General features: G+C 41.0%; 1 protein-coding gene across 3 annotated transcripts in view; it reads right to left on the minus strand.

Annotated features, from left to right (window-relative positions):
• The window catches only part of Fam13a (family with sequence similarity 13 member A), a 191,163-nt gene that overhangs the window by 106,028 nt on the left and 61,105 nt on the right, over positions 1–24,030 (minus strand). For all 3 annotated transcript variants that reach the window (XM_070022269.1, XM_070022271.1, XM_070022270.1), the window contains one exon: positions 16,133–16,207. In XM_070022269.1, the coding sequence (XP_069878370.1) occupies positions 16,133–16,207 (75 nt within the window). The remainder of the gene's footprint in view (positions 1–16,132; positions 16,208–24,030) is intronic.

The following is a 24,030-nucleotide window of genomic DNA, read 5'->3' on the forward strand; positions in this document are numbered from 1 at the left end:
CAGGCCAGCTGCAGGAGGGCTGGCTTTAGATGGTGGTGGAATCTCAAGGCAAAGAGATATTAGCTTCTTTATTCTCAAACTATCAAATGACGTCTTTACATATTGTTTTGTATCTCCGTCTCTCTCTCTCTCTCCAGTACTGGGGTTTGAACTTAAGGCTTGCTAACCAGGTGCTCTAGTACTTGAGCCACAACCTAAGGTGTTCTGGGATCCCTCACTTTTTCCCCAGGCCAGGTAGAACTACAATCCTCCTACTTGTACCTCCTGCTGTGTCTGGGATGACAGGTGTGCGTCACCATGCCCTGAGATCTTGTCCTTGTTAGAATGAGTGGTCTCCTGGTGAATCTTTCTCATCATTATCTCTCCCACCTTTAAGGCTCTGACCTACAGAGGCCATTAATGAATATTCAATATATTTTTCTTACAAAAATGTATTAATTTCTTTGTTGGTTATTCTTTCCCCCCACTGCGTTAAATGTATAGCTGATGACTCAGACCAGTCTGCTTACAAATTATATGTTATAAAACCATAATCATTTCTTCCTTTAATAGACACAAAATAATATGGCCAAAAAGTAATTACATTCCCTTTTCTTGAGCGTTCATTAAAGGAGTTCACCACAGTACCAATCAAACATGAAAACATCTTTTGCTAATGTCACCTAGGTGTTTAAAAAATATTATCTCATTCTTCTTGGTGTCAATATGGGAGGAAAATAGATTAACTTTTTCCGGGAGATGAAATGACTTCCCAAAGCAAGCTAGGGAGGCTGAGGGCTCTGTGTATCACAGCCTCTCACTCCGCTTAGCTGTAGCTGAGCTGCTTCCTCTGAGAAGCTTCAAGAAATGACTAGAAATCACTTTTTTTTTCCATCTATGATCATATAGAGTAACTGCTATCATTATCTGGTCGTCTTATAATCTGTCTGCATTTCTAGGATCAACCCACAAGGGAAGGTATTTAGGGGGGCATAGGCCCCGCACATTCTACTAATAACCAGAAAGTGATACTGCACCTGAAGCACAATCTTTTCTTTGTTGTTGTTGTTATTATTTTTGTCCTAGGATTTGAACTCAGAGCCTCAACTCTTGCTTAGCTTTTTCACTCCAGGTCGATATTCTATCACTTGAACGACTCCTCCATTTCTGGCTTTTTGCTGGCTAATTGGAGATAAGAGTCTCACAAACTTTTCTGCCTGGACTGGCTTTGAATAGCGATTCTCAGATCTTGGCCTCCTGAGTAGCTCAGATGCCAGGCGTGAACCACTGTGCCCGACTTGTAGCACAGTGGAGGAGCAGGATGCTGTGTACTGAGCAGGATGGCCAACAAGAGATAGAAGAGGTAAAACATAGCCCTTAAGAATCCACACTTAGAATCCACACTTCCTTATATATAAGTTTAACTGTAAACAGGGAGAATGCATGGAATATCTTGTAGTCCTTTTGCAAGACACTGACGCTAATGAACGCCGCGTACAGAGCACACTGGACATGGTAGGCCGGGAGTCAGGAGATCTCCAAGGTGGCAGCCTCCACAGGGTGCTGCTGTATGTGAGGAAGCAGTGATTCGGGACTTCATCACTGATTTTGTACAATGCACATTCCCAGTGGCTGAGAAGGCGTTTCTGTTGTCATAAAGATGAGAATGCTTTCTTTGACGATGTACTCATTTACAGGGAAGAAACTGGCTTTGACTCCCTTGCTCCCTCGTGCTAGCTCCATGGCTTGGGGAAGTCTTTTAACTTCTCTGAGGCTCATGTGCTGTGCCTGTATCATTAAAAACCAAATCCATACAGGTTGTTATGAAAATTAATGAGCTCATTCATGGATCCTAAGAGCCTGTCACTGGGTACATAATAAATGACAGAAGTGAGAGCTATTAATTTCAATAATTAACAAAAAAAAGAATAAGGGGCTGCCATGTCAAGATGATCTAAGTATCCTGAGGATGGTTTCATCTTAAATGGAATTCCTTGGCTTTGAAAGTAGTTTCATAAGTTATACTAAATCAGTATAATAGGCTGGGCTTTGGGCTAAGCTTGATCTCACAAATAGGGAGGTAGCTGGTGGGTTAAGGACACAAACTTATGGACTTCTGACTGTAAGAGTAAACATTCTTATAGTAATAGCTAACTGCAGAGTGCTCACTATACAGTAGATTTAATAAACACTACACACACACACACACACACACACACACACATACACACACACACACACACATGCACACACATATATTCTCATTGTCAATTCAAAACAGTCCTATGAAATAGGTACTGTTATATACAAGAGCACATAGATGAAGGGAATTTGAGGGGCATATACAAGCTCCTCCAGAACAGGATGTGGGTTGTGGCCTTCTCATTTTAGAGGCCATACTCTTAACCACTACGCCATACAGCTTCCTAGGTTTTTAAAAACATCCAAAAGCAGCAGGTAGTTACCAAGCACTTCCCAGCTATGAGTCACTAAGCATACAACAGGAGAATAAATGAGACCTGATTTCTGCTTTCTGGGGCTCGTAATCTAGAAGGGAAGAGCAATGTTAATCACATAATTACAGAACATAAACCTACGAGCTATGATCAGTGGTAGGGAAAAAAATTACAGGTGTTCAGTAAGGAATGTATAACGTATACAACGTTATTTGAGAACATACACGAGGCACAGCAATAATTCTGCCTTAGGTAGATGGAAATGAGGTTTGGAGAAAGCATGTCTGCACGCGGGAACAGGGGAAGAGGAAGAGAAGGTACAGAACAAACAAGCTGCAGGGACAGGGTGGGAATGGAGAGCCGTTGGTAGCAGCTTTGGCCTGCAGGCTGGGTTGGAGTCAGATTGTTAATGACTATGTACACTGTGATAAACTTTTGATCTTTTGGGCAACGAAACATTTTATAATAGTTCTGCGATGGTGTGAAAGAAACACAAGTGTGAATGTCCTACATTTTTCTGATGGAAAGAATTCCAAACATCTTTGTTGACAACAGAACAATCCTTTTCTTTAAAAACCTTCCACCTTTGATACTCAGTAAGTGGGAACTTTTCTCTTGCTTTTTTTCCGACAATGGGGGGCAGTTATGATTGCTTTCCTTCCCATTGCCCATTGCCCTCCTTTTCTCCCCTGATGCCGTGAATTTGCAGTTTCATGAAGTTTCCAAGAATATGACTCCTTTGGTAGACCTAGAGGTGAATTGAGTGGCCTACATCAACCCAGAAAGCATACTGTCTCTGAGCCATAGTAATTTGTTCAGGAAAATGCATCTCAGGATTGCTCCTGGGAATGCTAAGCAAGAGGTTCTATCTTATTCATTTCATTTGTGACATTAGCTAGTGCTTGATGAGCAGATGTGGGCAGTGGAGGTTCAAATATATTCCCTTTATTCCTTATCTAACATGCCTTTCCTTGGGATTTGTTAAGTCATGATAATAATAAATATTTCCTTGCCTTTCTGATGTTCTAGCAAGCAATTATCCATATTTATGTGGTGATTGATTTCCTTTATAAGAACATGTGCTATTTTTAATGTGCTTTTCTTGAAAAGAAAAAAAATAACAGATGAAATGCTGTTTTCTCCATCTTACATAGCTCTCAAGTAAGCAAATGGAAAGCAAGTGGAAAGACTAGTATACTATAATTTGGCAAGACTATAAACAAAAAACCCTAAAAGAACATCAACACCCAAATTCCTATCTATGTGAGAATAAGTAGTATATTTCTCCAAATGTCTCTATTTAATAACTCAAAAATACCATAAAATACTTCAAAAACAGAGCCAATTTTTTTTTTTTGATAAAGAAGCTGGGTGCTGGTGGCTCATGTCTGTTATCTTAGCTACTCAGGAGGCTGAGATCTGAAGATCACAGTTTGAAGCTCAAGTGGTAGAGGTTCAGTCTTGGGCAAAAAAGCTCATGGACAGCTCCCAGGTCCTGAGTTCAAGCCCTAGGACTGGCACTAACACTAACACATACACGCACACACACACACGCACACACACACACGCACACACACACACACACACACACACACACACACATTTTTATAAAGAATGTGAGCATATTTATGAACAGAAAATAGAAGATAACTTAAGAGAACATAAAATATCTATAGAAAAAAATAATCTTAGATTAGACAAATATAAGACAAAAACAACAATAGAGAAGGGATACTCATCAAAATACAGTAATTTTTGAAAGTGTACTTTCCCTAACCACATGTGTCTTATTATTTGTTTTAGCCTGCTTCTCAGTCGAAGCTTTTCCTGAGAAACACCTCACTGAAAGTGACTGATCGCTTTCACACCGGAGGGCCCGGTGTGAGTCATTAATTACAGGAGTAGTGCTGTTCTGCTAGGAAAACTATAAGAAAAGAAAAAAAAATCCTAAACAAGGAATAATATGATTGTCAAGCAAAAATAATGAACTCATCCGTCTGCTTGGAGCTAGTAAGTGATTTATACCTTGCATCATTAGCTCATTATGTAAGTTTTACAGTGGAAATAGTTAGGCCCAATGGAATGTAAAACAAAAAAAATTCAGCCATACACATTCAGAGTTTCACTATCTGCTATGATAACAACAAATGAAGCAGGGTAGGAAGGACAATCTAGGCGTTCATATTATCTATGGAAATTACGAACCTACATTAGGAGCTGGGGAACTTTTTCTGTAAGGAGCCAGCTAATGAACACATAGACTCTATGAGATATATGATCTTTTCTGTAACTATTCAGCCCAGACACTGTGGTGTAAAAGTAGCCACACATAATATAGAAACAAACGACCACAGCCGTGTTCCAATTAAATCAGCTTACCAAAACACATGCCAGACTGGATTTGGTCCATGCACCATAATGTACTAACTCATGTCCTACATCATTCCTTCCTTTTTCCCTTTTCCTTTGTCCCCCTTTTTAGTATCTACATAGTGATCAAAGGGCCTACTTGATGCATAACGTTTGATATTGAATTATTCAGTATTATCTTGTTTAATTTGACACATTTTTATGTTATTAATCTTTAAAACATAATTCTGACTAAATTCATAATGTGTCTGGGATATAGGAACACCTCTCCATTCCCACCAGAAAACAGGACAATAGCCTTCTGCATCTAATTACAAAAATACCAATTCTGATCTACAATCCCGCTCAACACTTTAGCCTGACACTTCCCTGTGTTGATAAAGCAAGTAGAACTCCCACATCCTATTGCTGAAGCTCCAATTAGCAGAACTAGTTTTCAAAGCAATGTGGCAACAACTAATCTTATACAAACGTGTAGACACCTTAACTAATATTTCAGTCCTATCTATATGTCCTGATAGAATATATTAATATAACAATGTTATAACATTGTTATAATTAGTAGGACTATTCTAGAAAGCAATATGGCAACAACGAATGGAGATGTGTAGGCACCTTAATTAATATTTCAGTCCTATCTACATACCCCGATAGAATATATTAATATAAGAAGGCTATAGCATTTTCATAACTAAAAAGTTAAAAGTGAAAGCCTAAATATGGACAAAGGATGAATACCATGCAATAGCCATACAACATAATGCCAAAGAGCAGCAAAATAGATATGTCATTATTCGTGGTAGATATGTTCTATAATGTTGCCATGGATACTGAAGTAGTGAGGACTGAGACACTCCTCCCAGAGGAACTGCAGGGCAAGGTCCTATGACTCTCTGCTCACGTTTTGCCTGGTCATCAGTATATAACTTTGTCTTCTGTCTGTTTCTACTTCAAGGCACCTTGTCTGACACATACACACACACACAAATGCTTCTTGTACTTAGGGACTTAGAGAAATTAGATACCCAGTATTATAATGAGGGTTATCTTAAACAGTGACAGTATATATACACAAAGCACAGAAGGGGAAAGCTCATGCTACCTAGCCCACAAAATGCTGTTATTTCCAGGATAAAAGCAGAGCTGGAAGGCAGGCCATCTCCTTGCTTGACAGCAGGAGTGAAGACACACCTAAGAGACTCATGCACTCATCTGTGCATGCTCACAGACGACTGCAAAAACATCCCGAGTGTTGACTGATCCTATAAACCAAGGCTTTTCCAAGTCTGTAAACAGTACATTCTGTCCCTGGCCGCCCTCCCTTGTACACATTGTTCCATCTGCCATATAGCCTTTTACAACACCTCGATTCCATGTTGGCTGAGTGTGAGGGCAGGTTCACAACTACAGAATCCATAAACAGCCGGGACCAGGGGTCTATACTGACATACCTCAATCTACATCTATCTGAAAAAAAAAACGGGGAAGAAGCAATTTGGAAAGGGATATGTACACTATAAATGCTTTAAATATATTTATCCATAATTTTAGGGATATATGTCTATGTTATAAATGTATAAATGCATTCAATGGAATGATATAGACCAAGTTTAGCAAAAGCTACCAACAGTATCAGTTCATGGAAAAGAAAGCTAATGGCTCACAGGGCAACATAGAATGGAGAGTTTCTTGAATGCTGTACTTGTCTTTCAGAACTTCAAGGAATGTAATTATATTCTATTGCATCCAAAACCAGGTGTACAGTTTGCAAACACACAAAGTAAGATTAATTTTTACCAAGAATCCTCAAATTACTGGTACAAAACTGGTTAGTCTCTCTGTCTCTGTCTGTCTGTCTGTCTGTCTGTCTGTCTGTCTGTCTGTCTGTCCTGTCTGTCTGTCATGACAGTCATGGGTCTGGAATTTAGGACCTCACACTCTCCTTTGGCTTTTTTGTTCAAATTCATTGCTCTGCCACTTGAGCCACAGCTTCACTTCCAGCTTTTTGGTGATTAATTGGAGATAAGAGTTTCATGGACTTTTCCTGGCTGGGCTGGCTTCAAACTGCAATCCTCATATCTCAGCTTCCTGAGTACCTAGGATGACAGGCGTGAGCCACCAGCATTTGGCTTTTGTCTTTGTTTCCTGCTGTTGAAACTAGAATGATGCATGTCAGCCTTTCATTTTGCTCATGTTTAATGAATAAACATGTTGCTGTGCTTTTTATCATCTTTTCAATATCTGAAATGAACGCTTCATCAGAAGATTTTTTTAACTTGGTCTTAGCATCTGCGAGTAATACTTCTACATTGTCTTGAGAGTATCCCAGACTCATGCCCCAAGCAAAGTCAATCTCTTTCAGTCCTCCAATATGTGACTTCTGTCCTAGTTCTTTTCCTTGATCAAAGCAAGAACCATCTACCCACCTAACTCCATGTTTTCTTGCCATTTACTAAGTCCTAAGGCCTTTCTTCCTTCCTTCCTTCCTTCCTTCCTTCCTTCCTTCCTTCCTTCCTTCCATCCTTTCTTTCTTCCTTCCTTCCTTCCTTCCTTCCTTCCTTCCATCCTTTCTTTCTTTCTTTCTTTCTTTCTTTCTTTCTTTCTTTCTTTCTTTCTTTCTTTCTTTCTTTCTTTCTTTCTTTCTTTCTTTCTTTCTTTCTTTCTTTCCCTTCCCTATGTGTCACTTTATTTAGGTTTCCCCCTTTTCACCCATTCTCTGTTGGTCTGGTCTGATCCTATCCCCTGATTCAAACTGCTCACTAGTCTTCATTTCCTATGGCCTATAGTCCAAAATAGTTGGAAATGAATAAAGGCAACAGAAAATTCCTCCAGGCTCTCTGCCTGCCATTTCCCCAGGCACACTCTGAGCCCTATTGTCTAGACCAAGTCTACCAATGGCGCATTCTCTCCTTGCCTGACTCTTCTCCCCTTTGCAGGTCCTATTATCATATACCCTTTTAAGACACCTAGATTCCATCTGGACTGCTCAGAACTTACGTAACTTCTCATGACTTCAACCCCGGCAGAGCAGTAATTACCTGTTTTCTTCTTTGTGTGCTCATAATACAGAGGCAATTATGACGCTTCATTTATGCACTAAATTCCATTGACAGCTAGAATGTCCCTGACCCAAAGTGCTTGGAGCCATGAGTGTTTCCAATTTTGGATTCTTTCAGATTTCTTGCAATACTCCTTACATATGGTGAGATGCCTGAAGGAAAGGGTTCAAGTCTAAACATTATGTTCATTCATGTCTCATAATAGACACAGAGACTGAAGGTGATTTATACAATCATTTCCATGTACCTACATTTGTTCACATGATGGAATTTTCCACATGTACTGTCACATTAACACTTAGAAAATTTCAGATTTTTCAGATCAAGGATAATCAACCTATACATATTAGTGATTTTTTTCTCTTTTGTTACTATCTTCAAATACTTATATAAGGGGATTTCAATTTTACATGTCCATTTCAATCAAAGTCTCCCCTTCCATCAAACCTTTGTACCTATTCTGTCCCCACCCATCTCCTCCAGTTTCCTACTTTACCAATGGTTCTTTCTTTCTTCCTTTCTTCCTTCCTTCCTTCCTTCCTTCCTTCCTTCCTTCCTTCCTTCCTTCCTTCCTTCCTTCCTTCCTGCCTTCCTTCCTTCCTTCCTTCCTTTCTTTCTTTCTTTCTTTATTTCTGGGCGCTGTCCTTCAGTTCTTCAGCTCAAAGCTAGCACTCTACCACTTGAGCCATAGCTCCACTTCCAGCTTTTTCTGCTTAAGTGGTGCTGAGGAATCGAACCCAGGACCTCATGCATGAAAGGCAAGCACTCTACCACTGAGCCACCTTCCCAGCCCCCAATGGTTCTTAAATTTATGTGCTGCCTTTCAGACCTATATGTAACCATACTGAAGAGCATGGTTAGATATATGTTTGGAATCTAAAGCACAGAGAAGGTACGAGAGTTCAGCAAGGGTAGGACTCAAATCTTCAGACCTATCCAACCACCTAGTTCCATCACTAGGAAGCTGAGAAGTTTCTTCACCTAAAACAAGTCTATCTCTCTCAATCTCTTCCTTCTTTCCTTCATCTCTCCCTCTATCCCTCCTTGCTTGCTTTCCTCTTTGTTTCTCTTCCTTCTCAGTCTTTTTCTTCTTTTTACAGATCTAGGGTTTGAACTTGGGGCCTTGTGATTGCTATGTAGGTGTTCTACCACCACTTGAGCCCTTTTGTTATCCTAGCCCTTTTGTTTTAGTTGCTTTTCAGATAAGGTCTCCCTTTTCTTTCTTGGGCTGGCCTGGACTGTGATCCTTATATTTCTGTTTCCTATGTAGCTGGGCCTACAGGCCTGCTCAATTATGCTCACCTATAGGCTTTCTTAAATTATTGCCTAAAGAGCTGCTATCACTTTCTAATGGTTTTTCCTACTTCTTTGCCTTTTTCCCCATGTATATCACCATATGTGAGCTAGAGATATATAGTTTATAAACATCAATTTAACTATAGTTGTCCTTATTTAAAATTTATCAGGGATTACTTGTTTCATTTGGAAGAAATCGCCCCCCCCCTTTTTTGTGACACTGGGTTTGAACTCAAGCCCTCACACTTGCCAGGAAAGCCTGCTGTGAGCCATACCCTCAGCCTTTTTAGCTTCAGTTATTTTTCAGATAGTGTCTTGTACTTTTTGCCCAAGCCAGCCTTGAATTCTGATCCTCCTCCTATTGATTCTTCCTGCATAGCTAGGATTGCAGGTGTGCACCACCCTACCTCGATATTTTTAATAGTTTACCTGGCCCTTCACAGGTGTTGTGAGATACACTCTCTGGGCTGCAACCTCAAGGTGAAGTTATTTAGTCCTGGAGTTGAAATACTTCTCCTGTTCCTCTTCTTTGGTGTCAAAAGAAATTCATTTTCAGCTTCAGTGAGGAACATGGCCAACCCTGTATACGCACTCCACGCAGCGCAGAGTTCAGTGTGAGTCTACCTTCCCGACTAGTCAGAAACTGTCACATTTCCATGTATTGAACAAAGGCATCCCACAATTTCTGCAGGGATTGTGGTATAAAACAAGTCTATAAAAGTAGTCCTAAGTGAAGGTAATGATTTAGGATTGCCATAATTCAGGCAACTTTAAGTGACTGGGTTTAAGAGTAAGATAAGAATCTTATCTAGCATTTACATAGGCTACTTTATGCCTATAAATTCAGAGAACTAGAACCTTCAGTGGATTTTCGCCTCTGCACTTCAAAGTATAGGGCATTGAATATGCATTTGTTACCACTATGAGAAAAAAAAAGCCTATTTAGGGAGCCTCATGGTATGAAACCTAATATGTGATTTCCACAAGAATAACCACACTGCAGGTACCATGTTAGAGTCTAGGCTACACCACTAAGATCTATTGAGCTACTACATTGTGAGTTTTATAGGCTGGCCCGATGAAGTCCTGTATTCTCAGTAGCACAGATGACATGTGACATGGTTCATTACTGGGAGTGTGGGAAGTAATTACTGGGACTGTGAGGTTGTGCTCAGATGCCTTTGCATACAACATCTGTGTCATGCTGGTCCCACTACCAAGAGCTGGGGTCCTGGTAGGGAAAAGCAGAGTCACCACAGAACTGGGTTAGGGAATTTGCACTTAAGAAAGGTCCTGCGTCATTTACTTGAAGCAAAATAAGACAGAGAGAAAAAGATAACTTTTATTAAGTACCATAGGCTTGCTTACTATTTCCCAGGCAGTACATCAGTTATTAAAATTTTATATTTAACATTTAAATGTGGTGGCTCATGTCCGTAATTAGCTACTTAGAAGATAGAAATTGAGAGGCTCAAAGTTTGCGACTGGATCAGACAAAAAGTGAGCTAGATCCTAATTAATAAACAAGTTGGACATGGTAGTGCATACCTGTCATCCTAGCTCCCTAGGAGGTATGGGTACGAGACTCATATCCAGAGGCCAGATTCAGTTTAAAAACAAAAACAAGCATGAGACTCTGCCTGAAAAATAACCTAAAGCAAAAAGGGCTGTAGGCTTGGTTCAAGTGGTAGAGTGAAACACCAGTACTATATGCACACACGTACACACACACACACACACACACACACACACACACACACACACACACACACACACACACACACACACTGTCTACAACTTTGCAAAGCTATGGTTAGGAGAAGTAATATGAGTGTAAAATCTCTAGCTTTTGGATCATATATATATGATATTCATTTATTAATAATATAACCATGGAGAAATTCATGTCTGCTTACTTATAAACAAAAAAGGGAATGTCACTCTTTTTATAACCAAATCTTCCTCCAAGCACATACTGGGCTTTGCTTACTGCTCCATGGTGACTGGATGGCGGACCATTTTCATTGGTTCTGGATGTTGAGCTCTGAACAGAATGGATAGAGTTACTTTGGAGCCACAACGTTTAATTGTCAGTCCAACATCCCATACAACTTCCTTTATCTATCCCCTGATTCAGTACCTGCTCATAGTTGCTGGGGATGGCGCTGTCAGCTTGGATCCCTGGGTGACAAGTAAAAGCAGAGAAGCCCCTCCCCCAGTCAGTCCAAACCAGCTGTACAGCATGAGCAAGAAATAGGCTGTCTTAAGCTATTAAGATACTGGGAATGAGGATTACTGACATATAATCAAAGCTATACAGTCTGACCGAGGACACTTCTGTAGGTGTGAGGATTTAATGGATGATTTGAGGGTTTTTTTTCAGTGTCTAGTGTACAGAAAGTATTTAGTAATGTCTCCTGCCTACATTATTGTAATAAATGATTACCTTCTTGAGTAAATTAGCATACTGAGATAAAAAAAAAAAACTACTGGATCCACAGACACATTGCTAGTAGCTGATACCTTTGCTTCTGTCTGGCTCCAAGGCCAAACATTTTTTCATAAATGCCTCTCTAGTCATCTGACTCAGAAAACAAAACCAAATCTAATAGTTATTATCCTTTTGTTCACATTGTGCCTTAACATTTGTCAGTCTTTATGGAAGATTTAACCACCAGACCCTGTATAATTTGGCCGTGGCCTATCGTTCAGAATATAGCTCCTCATACCATTCGTCCTAAGTTTTCTGTCAATGCTAGTCTGGTCCAAAAATGGATCCAAAAAAATCCCCACACATTAGTCCAACCAAGATCCTTCTTCTATCCTGTTTCTAGTTCTTCTTCTTTCATTTGAGACAGGATCTCACTATACGGCCAGGGCTGTTTTTAAACTCACAATCCTCTTCATCTTTGCCTCCTGAAAAGCCAGGATTACAGGCAGGTACTACCATATACACCTTTCAAATTTTCTGATTAAAAATCTAAACTAAGTAGCCAGGTGAAGTGGCCTACACTTGAAATCCCAGTTACTCAAGAACCTAAAGAAAGGAGGATTGAGTTTCGAGAACAACCAGCACAGCCACCTCAGCAGAAAAAGATAGGCGTGGCAACACACACTTGTTAACCAAGCCTCAAAGGAAGAGTAAATAGGAGAATCTTGGTCTAAGACATGCCCAGGCAAAAAGTAAGACTCTGTCTAAAGAATAACAGAAGCAAAAAGGGTATAAATTCATATGGTTCTGTGTCGTAGCTTTGTATCACAGAACACAATGCTTGGAAACTGAATTTTCCTGAATCCCCTGCAAAAATGGGTATGATTCATTTCTCCCTGTGAGAGAATTCTCGAGCGCCCACAAGGCAGAGGGCAAGAGCGCCGCCTTGGTTATCACAGCTGGCACTCGGAGGGCCTGAAAGCAGGGATTAGAGGTGGATTATGTTTTTACGTCTTTGAGGGAATCTACCAGCAACCTCCCTCAAAACCACAAACCAACCAATCAACCACCCAACCAACCCCCACACTACCACTGGCAAAAAACAATAGCCCAGGCTAAACAAGCCTTTGCTCTGCAAGACTTAAAACAATCCCTGACTCACCCAACTTTCAGGAGCAGGAAGCAGTCAACAGGGCAGAACGAAGACCTACGCATCCTCTGCCCACTTCCCAGAAGGACAAGACTCAGAGGGTGAGGGAAGTGGCCATAGAAAGAGGCAACATTCCTCGCAGAAAGGAGAATCTAGGTCTAATTTAAGTCTCCATGTGCTGTGTGTGTGTGTGTGTGTGTGTGTGTGTGTGTGTGTGTGTGTGTGCGCGCGCGTGTGTGTGTGTGTGTGTGTGTGTGTGTATGTGTGTGTGTTGGAGTGTGAATGGATTGTTTAGTGTGGTTCCATGGTCCCTTTATGGAAGAAGTGGTAGTAAGTGGAAGTAGGAATAGACAATTTGGTGTGTCTGTGGGGGACGGGGTGGGTGTGTTTGTGCGTGTGCGCATGCAGTCATACATCAGTACTGGGGCTTGAACTTGGGACCTCATGCTCTCCTTTAGCTTTTTTGTTCAAGGCTGGTGCTTTACCTCCTGAGTCCCAGCTCATCTTCTACCTTTTTGCTGGTTAATTAATCAGAAATAAGATTTTCATAGACTTGTCTGCCTGGGCTGACTTTGAACCAACATACTCAGATCTCAGCTCTCCTGAGTAGCTAGGATTACAGGCATGAGCCACCAGCGCCTGGCCAGTCCACCTATTTGTGTGCATACATGGTGAACACAGTATTGGGCACCACACAGTATCGGAGCGTGCCCTTCAGCTTGTGGCTCTGAGGGTCAATACGCATCCAGGAAGTGTCCTGGTACTTTTTTTTTTTTTTTCTCATCTTGGTATCAAGTGAAGAAATGGCTTCCCTCCCTAAGGAAGAGAAATATAATCCTTCCTGTTGCCCAAGAGCAAAGATAGAAGCTGGCAGAAGGAAGAAGCACGGGCAGATGGCTCGGAATGCAGAGGCATGCCTAGAGCAAGTGGACATTGGCCACTGCCGGATTACTGCTCTGTATCCCTAGCCCACATGGGGGTCAGGAATCCTGAGGCAGTACAGGCAAACAGAGCTATAACTAGAGGTGTCTGAGACAAACAGGGGCATATTAACACCAGCAATCAACATCTTTCTCCTCACTCAGAAAGTCACTCAAGGGAGACGACACTACCCAGATTTGGAAGTGTTCTCAGCTTTTCCTTTCAAAGATCAACGCGAGGCAAATCCTGGCGACAGAACTACTGCCCGAATAGTCTCTTGTCGCTCAGTCATTCAGGCTCATTTCTGGGATTGGAAATGACAAGGACTGTAGTCTAAGTGGGGATTCATTTGCTCATGTAACTAAAACTTGCTCATGGAAGGTCACGAAGAAACTCGAGTCACAAACCTTTGGAGTCATTTCTCTATTGAATTAGTTGAGTCAGAAGTCAGAAACCACGGCAGACAGAAAGGATTAAGAAGTGCACAGTGATTACTGATTCTGTACGTGCTTACAACGTTACAAATGGGATTAATTTCCTGAGAGCAATAGAATCGCATCACAGAGTGTTTATGAGCAATTTCAAGAACATCTTTCATTCTGGATCACCTAAGATTTCATTACATCAAAGTAATTATACCAAAATAAATGGAGTTTAATAAGCAAATGTTACCTAAAAGTGTCTCTTGAGCCTCACATTATTTTTTTTTCAGTGAATTCATTTATTTGCTTGCATGCATTTTTGGAGACTCAGTTCTCGTTAATTGAAAAATAATATTTCTACTGGATGTGTGAATTCATTGTATGTTAGTTTATACACACAAATATTTCAGTGGGAATGCACAAGAGGTAGCTTGCATCTAGAAAGGAAAGCATTATAGATAATTGAAATTGTTTTCCAGAAAAAAATCATCGACATGGATTAAGATTTATAGGGACTGAATATTTGTTTCTTTTAAAAATAAGCCATGAGGGCTGAGAAGTTGGCTCAGTGGTAGAGTGTTTGCCTTGCATGCATGAAGCCCTGGCTTCGATTCCTCAGCACCATATAAGCAGAAAAAACCAGAAGTGGTGCTGTGGTTCAAGTGGTAGAGCTCTAGCCTTGAGCTGAAGAGCTGAGGGACAGCTCCTAAGCCCAGAGTTCAGGCACCATGATCAAAAAAAAAAAAAAAAAAGGCATGAACTCTTACCATAAATAAAACACTAAACAATAGCTCCCTATTTTGCTTGGCTTCCACTTGAAAAATCAAGCCACAATTACTTTTATATCAATATGTGATTAACATGAAGAAAAAGAATTCTTTTTGATTTTGCCTATAATAGACTCAAGCAAGTTTGGAGAACATTCTGTCTACAAATGTCACAGTGGTTAGTTAGGAATGTCACATGTACTCAATAGGTAGAACTTCAAGTCATAAGAAAAGCATAAAGATTTATAGGCCCTTATTTAGGGATCCATAAAATTAAATATAATCACAGTTCTAGGTACATAAACAGATGGTCAGATTCCCATGATATATTTTTGGGTTAAAGGATGTTTTTTCTGTATTGGCAGAGCAATATTTTGTATTTCTCTTAATTTTTATGTAAACACACTTTGTTCACATAATCTTTGTTCGGTCATGTATATGATAGTTCATATTTTTCTTGTTAAAATTAAAATATTTCCTTTATGTTACATTTATGGCTATGAAATATCAATAAGGATATTTCTATTTTTGAAAGGAAAACTTACAGTTAGGCATTTTACTTTCCATCAAGGAGGAAAAAATACATCTCATATATTCATATCATGCTTAGCAGCACCCAGGAAAAGGTCTCTGTACTGGTCTTTGACCATTTCCTATATTGGGGGCTGGAAATGACTTTGAACAGAAGTTAAAATCATCCATTAAACTTACAAATATCCATTAAATAATAGTATCATCCTAAATATTTTGGATGAATAGAATATTAATTAAATAAAGTGTTGTGGGGGGGGTTGGTGTATGTGTCTGTGTACATGTGTGAATACTGGTATCAGGGCTTGAATGGGGGGTTCCTTAGCTTTTTTACTCAAGGCTAGCACTCTATCACTAGCACACTTCCACTTCTGACTTTTTACTGGTTAATTGGAGATAGGAATCTCATGGATTTTCTTGCTCAGGATAACTTTGAACTGTGATCTTCAGTGCTCAGCCTTCTGAGTAGCTGGGATGATAGTCATGAGCCACCAGTAAAAGGTGTTTTTTGTGTTCTGTTTTATTTTTTAAAAAACATGACCAGGTTTCTATACACCTCTACATCTACTCAATCACCTTCCAGAACATGCACACACACACACACACACACACACACACACACACACACACACACACACACACTCAGAAGTTTTAAAGATGAACAAACACTAGAGAGCAGAGACAAGAAAGCAAGGACAGCCATGCTGAAGGCATGTCAGGATGGCTGGCTGAAGAGTAGCAGTCACTCACCTTGGCTTTGGGAGATGGCTTTGGCATTTCTAAGTCTTGGGTGAAAAAGGGTTGAGTATCCTGATAACTGGCCTCCTATGAAAGAAGTATAAAAGATATATTAGAAGCCAGGTGCTGATGGCTCACGTTTGTAATCCTAACTACTCAGGAGGCTGAGATCGATCTGAGGATCACCATTCAAAGCCAGCCCCAGCAGAAAAGTCAGACTCTTATCTCTAACCAGAAAAGGCTGGAAGTGGAGACTGTGGCTCAACTGGTGGGGTATCAACCTTGAATGCAAAAGTCAAGTAAGAGAACAAGGTCCTGAGTTCAAGCCCTAGTATTGGCTAAATAAATAAATACTGGTACTTAAGGTGTATCAGGAACTATGCTAAAGGCATATTGCATTCGTCATCGCCTTTCCAACAGCTCTGTCAGGAGCTTCTCCTCTTATCAGACCCTTTTTAAGGGAAACACAATGAAGGCTTGCCAAATTAAATAAACTTGCAGTAAACTTTGTAACACAAGACCCAAGGGAGGTTCTGCATTAACTTTAAGGCCCGAATTCTTAAACTTTTACATATTACTTACTACTCCAGAATCTTGGACCACTAAGTTGTGAAGCCATAGCATCTTAATGCTAAGAATTTCTCTCTCTCTTTCTCTCTCTCTCTCTGGGCTAGTCTTGGGGCTTAAACTCCACTTCTGGCTTTTTGATGGCTAACTGGCGTTGAGAGTCTCACAGACTTTGCTGCCCAGGATGGGTTGGAACTGCAGTCCTCAGCTCTCGGCCTGCTGGATGACTAAGATTATAGGCATGAGCCACCAGTGCCCAGCTGAGAGCTTCTTTTAAAAATCAACTAGTCTACTCCTCTAATTTTAGAGATGAAGGACTTGATCACGAGCTGATACACCCAGGATCACATAGAAAGACAGGTGCCTGGCCCACAGGGCTGCACCCTGGCACCTGTTCTTGTGTTTGTGCTAGGGAGCAACATTCTCAGACTCAGAGAGGATTAGATGTTGGGGATGCCGCCAACTCTCACAGTTGCCTGTGGCTACATGCACAGCCTATGCCAGGCCCGAGGACACATTTCTGAAATGTACATTCTGGTCCTGCCTGTTCCTACCAGTCCCAGCACCTGCTGGTGGTTAAGACGCTTACTGGAAATAGGGAATGAGCCCATTCCCACTCCTGACTCACTGTGAGTGGACAGACTATAGCCAGCACTGCCATCGGGAGGGCCATGGGACTCTAACTGCACAATCCATTGCGTACCTGGATTATACTTGATACAATTATTGTAATGAATCCTCTTACCACTCTTTTAAGATGACGATATATAAATGCCAGACTATGAAGAGAAGGACCAAGGCTAACCATTAAAGGAAGTTATTAGGAGTGGTTATCCTTTGTTGACGACTCTTTCAATATTTACAAATGCCTATGAGTCCAGAAATGACAGCACTTCTTTATGAATCCTACTTTCCTTTCCTGAGTCTGTGAATTAAAGAACACGAGGCTCACAGTCACCGTAAGACGAAGCTTGTGGAAGCATTTTCTCTAAGCTGCATCTGAAAACATTACCTACATGATTTTTTTAAATCTTGTTTTTGTTGTTGTTGTTGTTGTTGTTGTTGTTTTGGTCAGTCTTGGGTCTTGAACTCAAGGGCCTGGGAACTGTCCCTGAGCTCTTTTGCTCAAGGCTAACACTCTACCAGTTTGAGCCACAGCACCACTTCCAGCTTTCTGATGGTTAATTGGAGATGAGTTTTATGACCTTTCTTTCCCCAGGCTGGTCTCAGACCATGATCCTCAGATCTCAGCCCCATGATGTTCTTTGTTTTATAATATTAAATGTGAACTTCGGGAGATGAGCACTGAAGTAGGAATACAGAGATCTTGCTTCTTACTCCAGTTCTCTCTGTAATCCTCTGTAGTTGCTTGGGCAACCATTTCAACTACAGACCTCCTTTACCTTAGTAAAGACCTATGGAATAAAGAGGTTGGAGTACATGAGCTCCCAGAATCCTTATAGTTCCAACTCTCAAGATTTTATGATTCTTCTAGGAAAAAAAAATTTCAGGGCAAAAAGACAAGCTATTTGCAATTGTATTCTCCACACAGAATCTCCCCTTATGTCATGCAACCAAGCTGATAAAGAGCCACAAGACATAGGAGTGGGGGTAAGGGGAAAGGGGACAGCAGGTTCCTGAAAGACCCATGTTACTTACTCATATTTCTGGAGAAAAGTGAAATCACTCAACTAGCTTAATGCATTCATTTAAAACATATCATAAAGTGTGAAATATTTTCAAGATACAATGCTTTCGAAATCGGACCTTTTACCTAGGCCATTTACATGCCTAGGTATTTATTTAAGTGAATTAGAAAACTGAAGTTCATACCAAAAAAATGTGTCCCAATGCACACAGTTGTATTCATTATTTATAAAAGCCTAAAAAATGGAAACCATCTAAATGTCCATGAATAATAAAATGTGCCACAGATACTCCATGGAATCGTCTTCAGTTCTAAAAAAGGAACTGAATTCAGGTATCTCCTGTCACATGGACGAATCCTGAAAACATTACACTAAGTGAAAAAGCCAGACATGAAAGGACACACATGGAGAGATCTCTTACAAGAATGGCCAAATACATAGTGACAAGAACAGATTAGAGGGGCCACCAGTAAGTCTGCCCTGTGTGAGTTTTCTTTCTGGGATGATAAAAGTATTCTGGAATTGGATAATGGTGATGGTTGCTCAATTCATGTTTTACTTTTTTGCTGGTCCTGGGGCTTGAACTCAGGGCTTGGGTGCTGTCCTTGAGCCTCTTTGTGCTGAAGGCTAGTTCTCTACCACTTGAGCCATAGTACTACTTCTGGATTTTTCAGAGTAGTTTTTTGAGGGTAAGAGTCTCATAGGGACTTTCCTGCCCTGGTTGGTTTTGAATTGCGATCCTCAGCCTCATGAGTAGCTAGGACTAGAGGCTTGGGCCACTGGCACCCGGCTATGGTCGCTCAATTCTGAACATTCTAAAGCCATTGGGCTTTATATACTTTACAAGGTGAATTTGTTGTGTGTGAATTACATCTAGGTAATATAGGTATGTGTGTGTGAGTGTGTATGTTTAACAAATTGATTTAAAGTAAGCCCGTACATTCCTAGAGTAAAATGAAGAGAATCTCGATCTTGAGTATGTGCTCCAATTCTTCCCTTGAAAGACTTCTTTGGGAAGGTTTGAAAGGAGATAATTTGTATATTTGATCACGGAACTCTACATGGGCATAAAAATTCACTCCACACACACAAACATTCACTCCACAGTGAATGAGGCCTGGAGAATACAGTGACAAATTGAATGTGAGCCTGTGGTATGGGGTGCATTTATAGTTATTGAAACAAATGGTCTACTTCAATGAGGCTTCTGACTGAACTCCCTTCCACTCTAATGATGTTTGTGCAACTGCTGGCTTCAGTCCACTCTGTCACAGTCCCAGGTAAACACCATTGAAAAACACAATGGGGAGAAGAAAAATACGCCTTGTTTATCATGACTTGGTTGGCCTCACTGCAACCCCACAGCACTGAAAAACAACTGCACCCACTATTCCCAGCACCCACGTCACCTCACAGCTCATCCTCGATTGCTCCCTCCCTCCCTCCAGGCTCCATTCAGTGTTACTGGGGAGATGGGGGGTGGTCTCTGCCCAGGATCACTGGGCATACATCAGACCACTGTCTGAGGACCACTGCTCTGTGTCACCATTTCTACCCCTTCCCTCTGTTCCTTGACCCTATCTGCCTTCAAAGTCCCCTTACTGGTTTTAATTCTGTATTGTCTACCTCAGCTTAATCTGGTCCATGATCCACAGGACCTAGAAGAAGGTTTGGCTTTGTGGTTGATTAAATGAATAAATGGAATGAATCAATAAAATCACTTTTCTATCATTCACATCTAATCTCTGTATTCCTCCAGCTTTTAATCCTCCCTCACCCTTAATTAACTTACATTTAATGTTCTTTCCCATACAATTGTTTGTGTGTGTGTGTGTGTGTGTGTGTGTGTGTGTGTGTGTGTGTGTGTGTGTGTGCTTGAACTGGAGCTTGAACTCTGGATGGTGTGCTCACTTCTTGACTTTTTTAGTCATGACTGATGTTCTACCATTTGAACCACTTGCAGTTCTGGTTTTTTGTTAACTAGAGGCTCAAAAAGACCTTTCTGCCTGAACTGATTTTGAAGTACAATCCTCTGGATCTCAGCCTCTTGCACAGCTAGGAAAACAGGTATGAACCACCAGCACCTAGCATTAAAATCCTTAAATGTTCACTTGTTCCCTAGTCTTTAAGAAGTTCCAATAGCCTGGAGTTCCACATCTTTCTTGTACAAACCACAACCATCCCACACCTCATTTCTATAGAGTGAAAGCACACGCCCTCTAATCACCCTGGAGTCTTTCTAAAGGTCTCAGTTGAGATTTTGAGGGAGAGAAAGGCTTTGTGAATCCTGTATCATTTCCTGATGTTTTCCTTTTGGGTGTCAGGAGGTTCCGGGCTCACTTCCGGTTAATTTGGCATCACATGAATGGATTTGCTCAGTGTAATGTGTACAGAATTGTCATAAACCACTTACAAGATTGGACATAGAAACAGTTCACAGGACTCTCATTTCCCTCGCTCTCTGTGCGGTGAAGCAATCTTGGAGAAAGGCTGATACAAGATGGGGGTACCCTGCTCAGCCCGCCAGACTGCTAAGAGAGGGTGAAGTAAACTCTAAGTGTGTTACACACCAGGATGCCAGTCTGTTACAGAAGCCTGCATTTGTTACTCTGCCCTTTCTTTTCTCTAAATTGTTTTTGTTATCATGAAGGTGATATATGGAGGGGTGATAGCTACATAAGTCAGGCAAAGAATCCATTTCTTGTTTGGACAATGCCATCCTACACTGCCTTTTCTTAGAAATAGGAATATTTCTGTGTTCACATTGCAGTTGTGGAGCTAAATTGTGTGAATATCATAAAAAGAAAGTCTCTGGCACAAAAAGAAACTATGCTGGTTGGGTATCCCATAAAAACTGATAAGGAGTAGGTGGGTAAGGGAGGAGCCTGGTAGTCACAAGCATGCAGAGTTCCCATAGACACGTACATCTTACAATGTGTCTGTTCTGTGGCTAGAACAGAGGCTGGGTAATTGATAAATGACAGAATTTTCCTTGTCTTGTGGTTCTGCATGGTTCTGAAAACCACAAGAACATGGTACCAGCGTTGGGTGATGACCTTCATCTTGGATCACTGCAATGCAGCGGCCACAACAGAGAGTCTGGAAATCAGGCTGACCCTCCACCTGTCACCAGGAACCCACTCCCGTGATCGTTCACTCCTGAGATGAGGGCCATCTGGACAGGTAGAGGAATCTGTCACAAAGGTAGACATCTTACAACCTGATCGCTGCTCAAGAGTCTCCCTCCCCCTCCATCACCATGATGTGAGTTTTCAAGGAGAATTCAAACAGTGAAAGGGAATCTGGCAAGTCACGTAGAGATTGGCTAAGCAAACTCGACTCCACATGCCAGAAATGCACAAGCTCAGTGTGGTCTCTGTGACTTTCCTGAAGGGAACTGGGTTGGTTTTCATGTAGCCAATGATGGCACAATTTACTGGACATTTTGGGTAAGCATAAAGAACTAGAATATGTCTTTTAGAGCATACAGAGTGTATGAGTTGCTCCACGACTTTTAGAGAGAAGTCATGGGTTAAATATGAGCTCTTCTGCTTGCCCTTAAACTTACGATGCAATGTAAGAGAACAGAGCAACTCGCCTAAGCCTGAATATGAGACTTGTTGTAAGAGAAGCGGAGAGAAAATCCCATAAGACAATGAAGGAGGTTGGGGTGGTAGTGCTATGGCTCATGCCTGTAATCCTAGCTACTCAGAAGCCATAGAGATGATTGCACTTTGTAGCCAGCCTAACCTAGATGTTAGTGAGACTCTCATCTCAACCAACAAGCCAAGTGTGGTGGTACACAATGCTGATCTCAGCTACTCAGGAGGCAGATGTAAGAGGATCCAAGTACAAGGCCGGCCCTAGGCAAAAATGTACTGAAAATTAACACAAGCAAGAAAAAGGGTCAGGGCGTGGCTCGAGTAGTAGAGCAGCTGCCTAGCAAGCTTGAGGCCCTGAGTTCAGATCCCAGTACTGCTGAACTACAAGAGAAATGACAACAAAGGAGAAGGAACGAGAGAAATTCACTGAGGGAACAGAAATCTCCATATCTTAGTTGGATCACAATGGTTATGGCCGGAAGCAGGTCTCATCCCAAAGATGAGATGGCAAAAACATTGATTTAGGAGGTTCAAGCAGAGGATTGGGGTGATATTAGGAAGAAACAGGGAGTCAGAAAGACTATCAGTATTAAGCTCTTTAAGAGTTCTAAAGCTTCAGTTTAGGGAAAAGCTGTGGGACACACACACACACACACACACACACACACACACACACACACACACACACACACACACACACACACACACACACACACACTACAGTGAGACTCAAATCCAGGAGTGCAGAAGCTGAGACTTCCTCATGCTCTTCAGCCACTCTTAAGGGCGGACCTGGGGGGCATTGTTTCTATGCACTCCAGACCCACAAAAATAAGACGTCTATCACTTGGAGGTCAAGTGAAGAAAGTATCAGAAATTGAGTTCTACCAGGAATTAAACCTCATAGAGGTTCCCTGTCTACGGAGTGTCTGTTTCCCAAATATAGGTGGCTTCTGAAAGGTCAGTTCTGGGTTGCACTTTCTCACTGTGAAGCGTGTAGGGTTATGCTGTATAATGGTGCAGTTTCGCCCATGTTCTATTCAATACTCCTCAGAACAGGTCAGCTAAGTCCAATCTATTCCAACAATCCCTCAGCAGACACCATTTATCTGTAATCACTATGTACAGCAAAATATCTGGAGAGATGAAATTGATGGCAATGAAAATATGTAACTGTGATCTAAAACTTAGACCTGTGAAAGCACTCCAAGCCAAGCAATAACTTAATTCCATGCTTATTAATGTTTTACTCCTTGTTGGGCTACTTGTTTTCCGATACTAGAAACTTCCCATTTGAGTTATGCAAGCAAAAGACATTCAATCATGTTATTTTATCATTGTTTTCCCTAAACATTATTTCATATTTTTTGACCTTTAAACTCAGAATCTATGTTAAACTTTGAGCTCAGTATCCAAAGAGGAAGAAATGAATGAAGGATTGCAATTTAGTCTGATCTTTGAGTTCCCAGGTGCTCAAAAATGATAACGTACAGCTTTTGTTGGTACAAGTTAGTCATTCTTTATTTTTGTGTCAGTAGTGGGGCTTGAACTCAGGACCTTGAGCTCTTGCTTGGCTTTGCACTCAGGGCTGGCACTCTATAACTTGAGCCATATCTCTATCTCTGACTTTTTGATTGTTAATTGGAGATAAGTCCCATATATTTTTTCTGCCTGGGCTGGCTTTGAACTGAGATTCTCAGAGCTCAGCCTCCTACGTAGCTAGGATTCTTACTATGTAGCTACAATCTTATTACGTACAAAAGGAAAAGACAATGCAAACAAACCATAAACAACAATAACAAAACCCTCCAAAAACTTTTCATTTCCTATTGATTCTTCCACAGCCTCTAAGTTTGGAGTATTATTTGGGGGTTTCAGAGGGGGCTAGGGTGTAGCAAGGGCATATAGAAACTACAGTCAAAGCAATTTCTAGAAATAAGTTGCTAAAATGCATAAAATGAATAAATGTTTAAATGCTCATAACACTGTGGTCCCAGTGAAAACTCATTTTGGCTGAGTGTGGGATCGAACACCAGCAACCACAGTTTGCTCAGGAGGCAGACACAGGAGACCTGGGCCTAAAAGACCAAAA

Source organism: Dipodomys merriami, unplaced genomic scaffold (genome assembly GCF_024711535.1).
Source record: "Dipodomys merriami isolate MVZ:Mamm:240054 unplaced genomic scaffold, mDipMer1.0.p SCAF_15, whole genome shotgun sequence".
Taxonomy (NCBI): Eukaryota; Metazoa; Chordata; class Mammalia; order Rodentia; family Heteromyidae; genus Dipodomys; species Dipodomys merriami.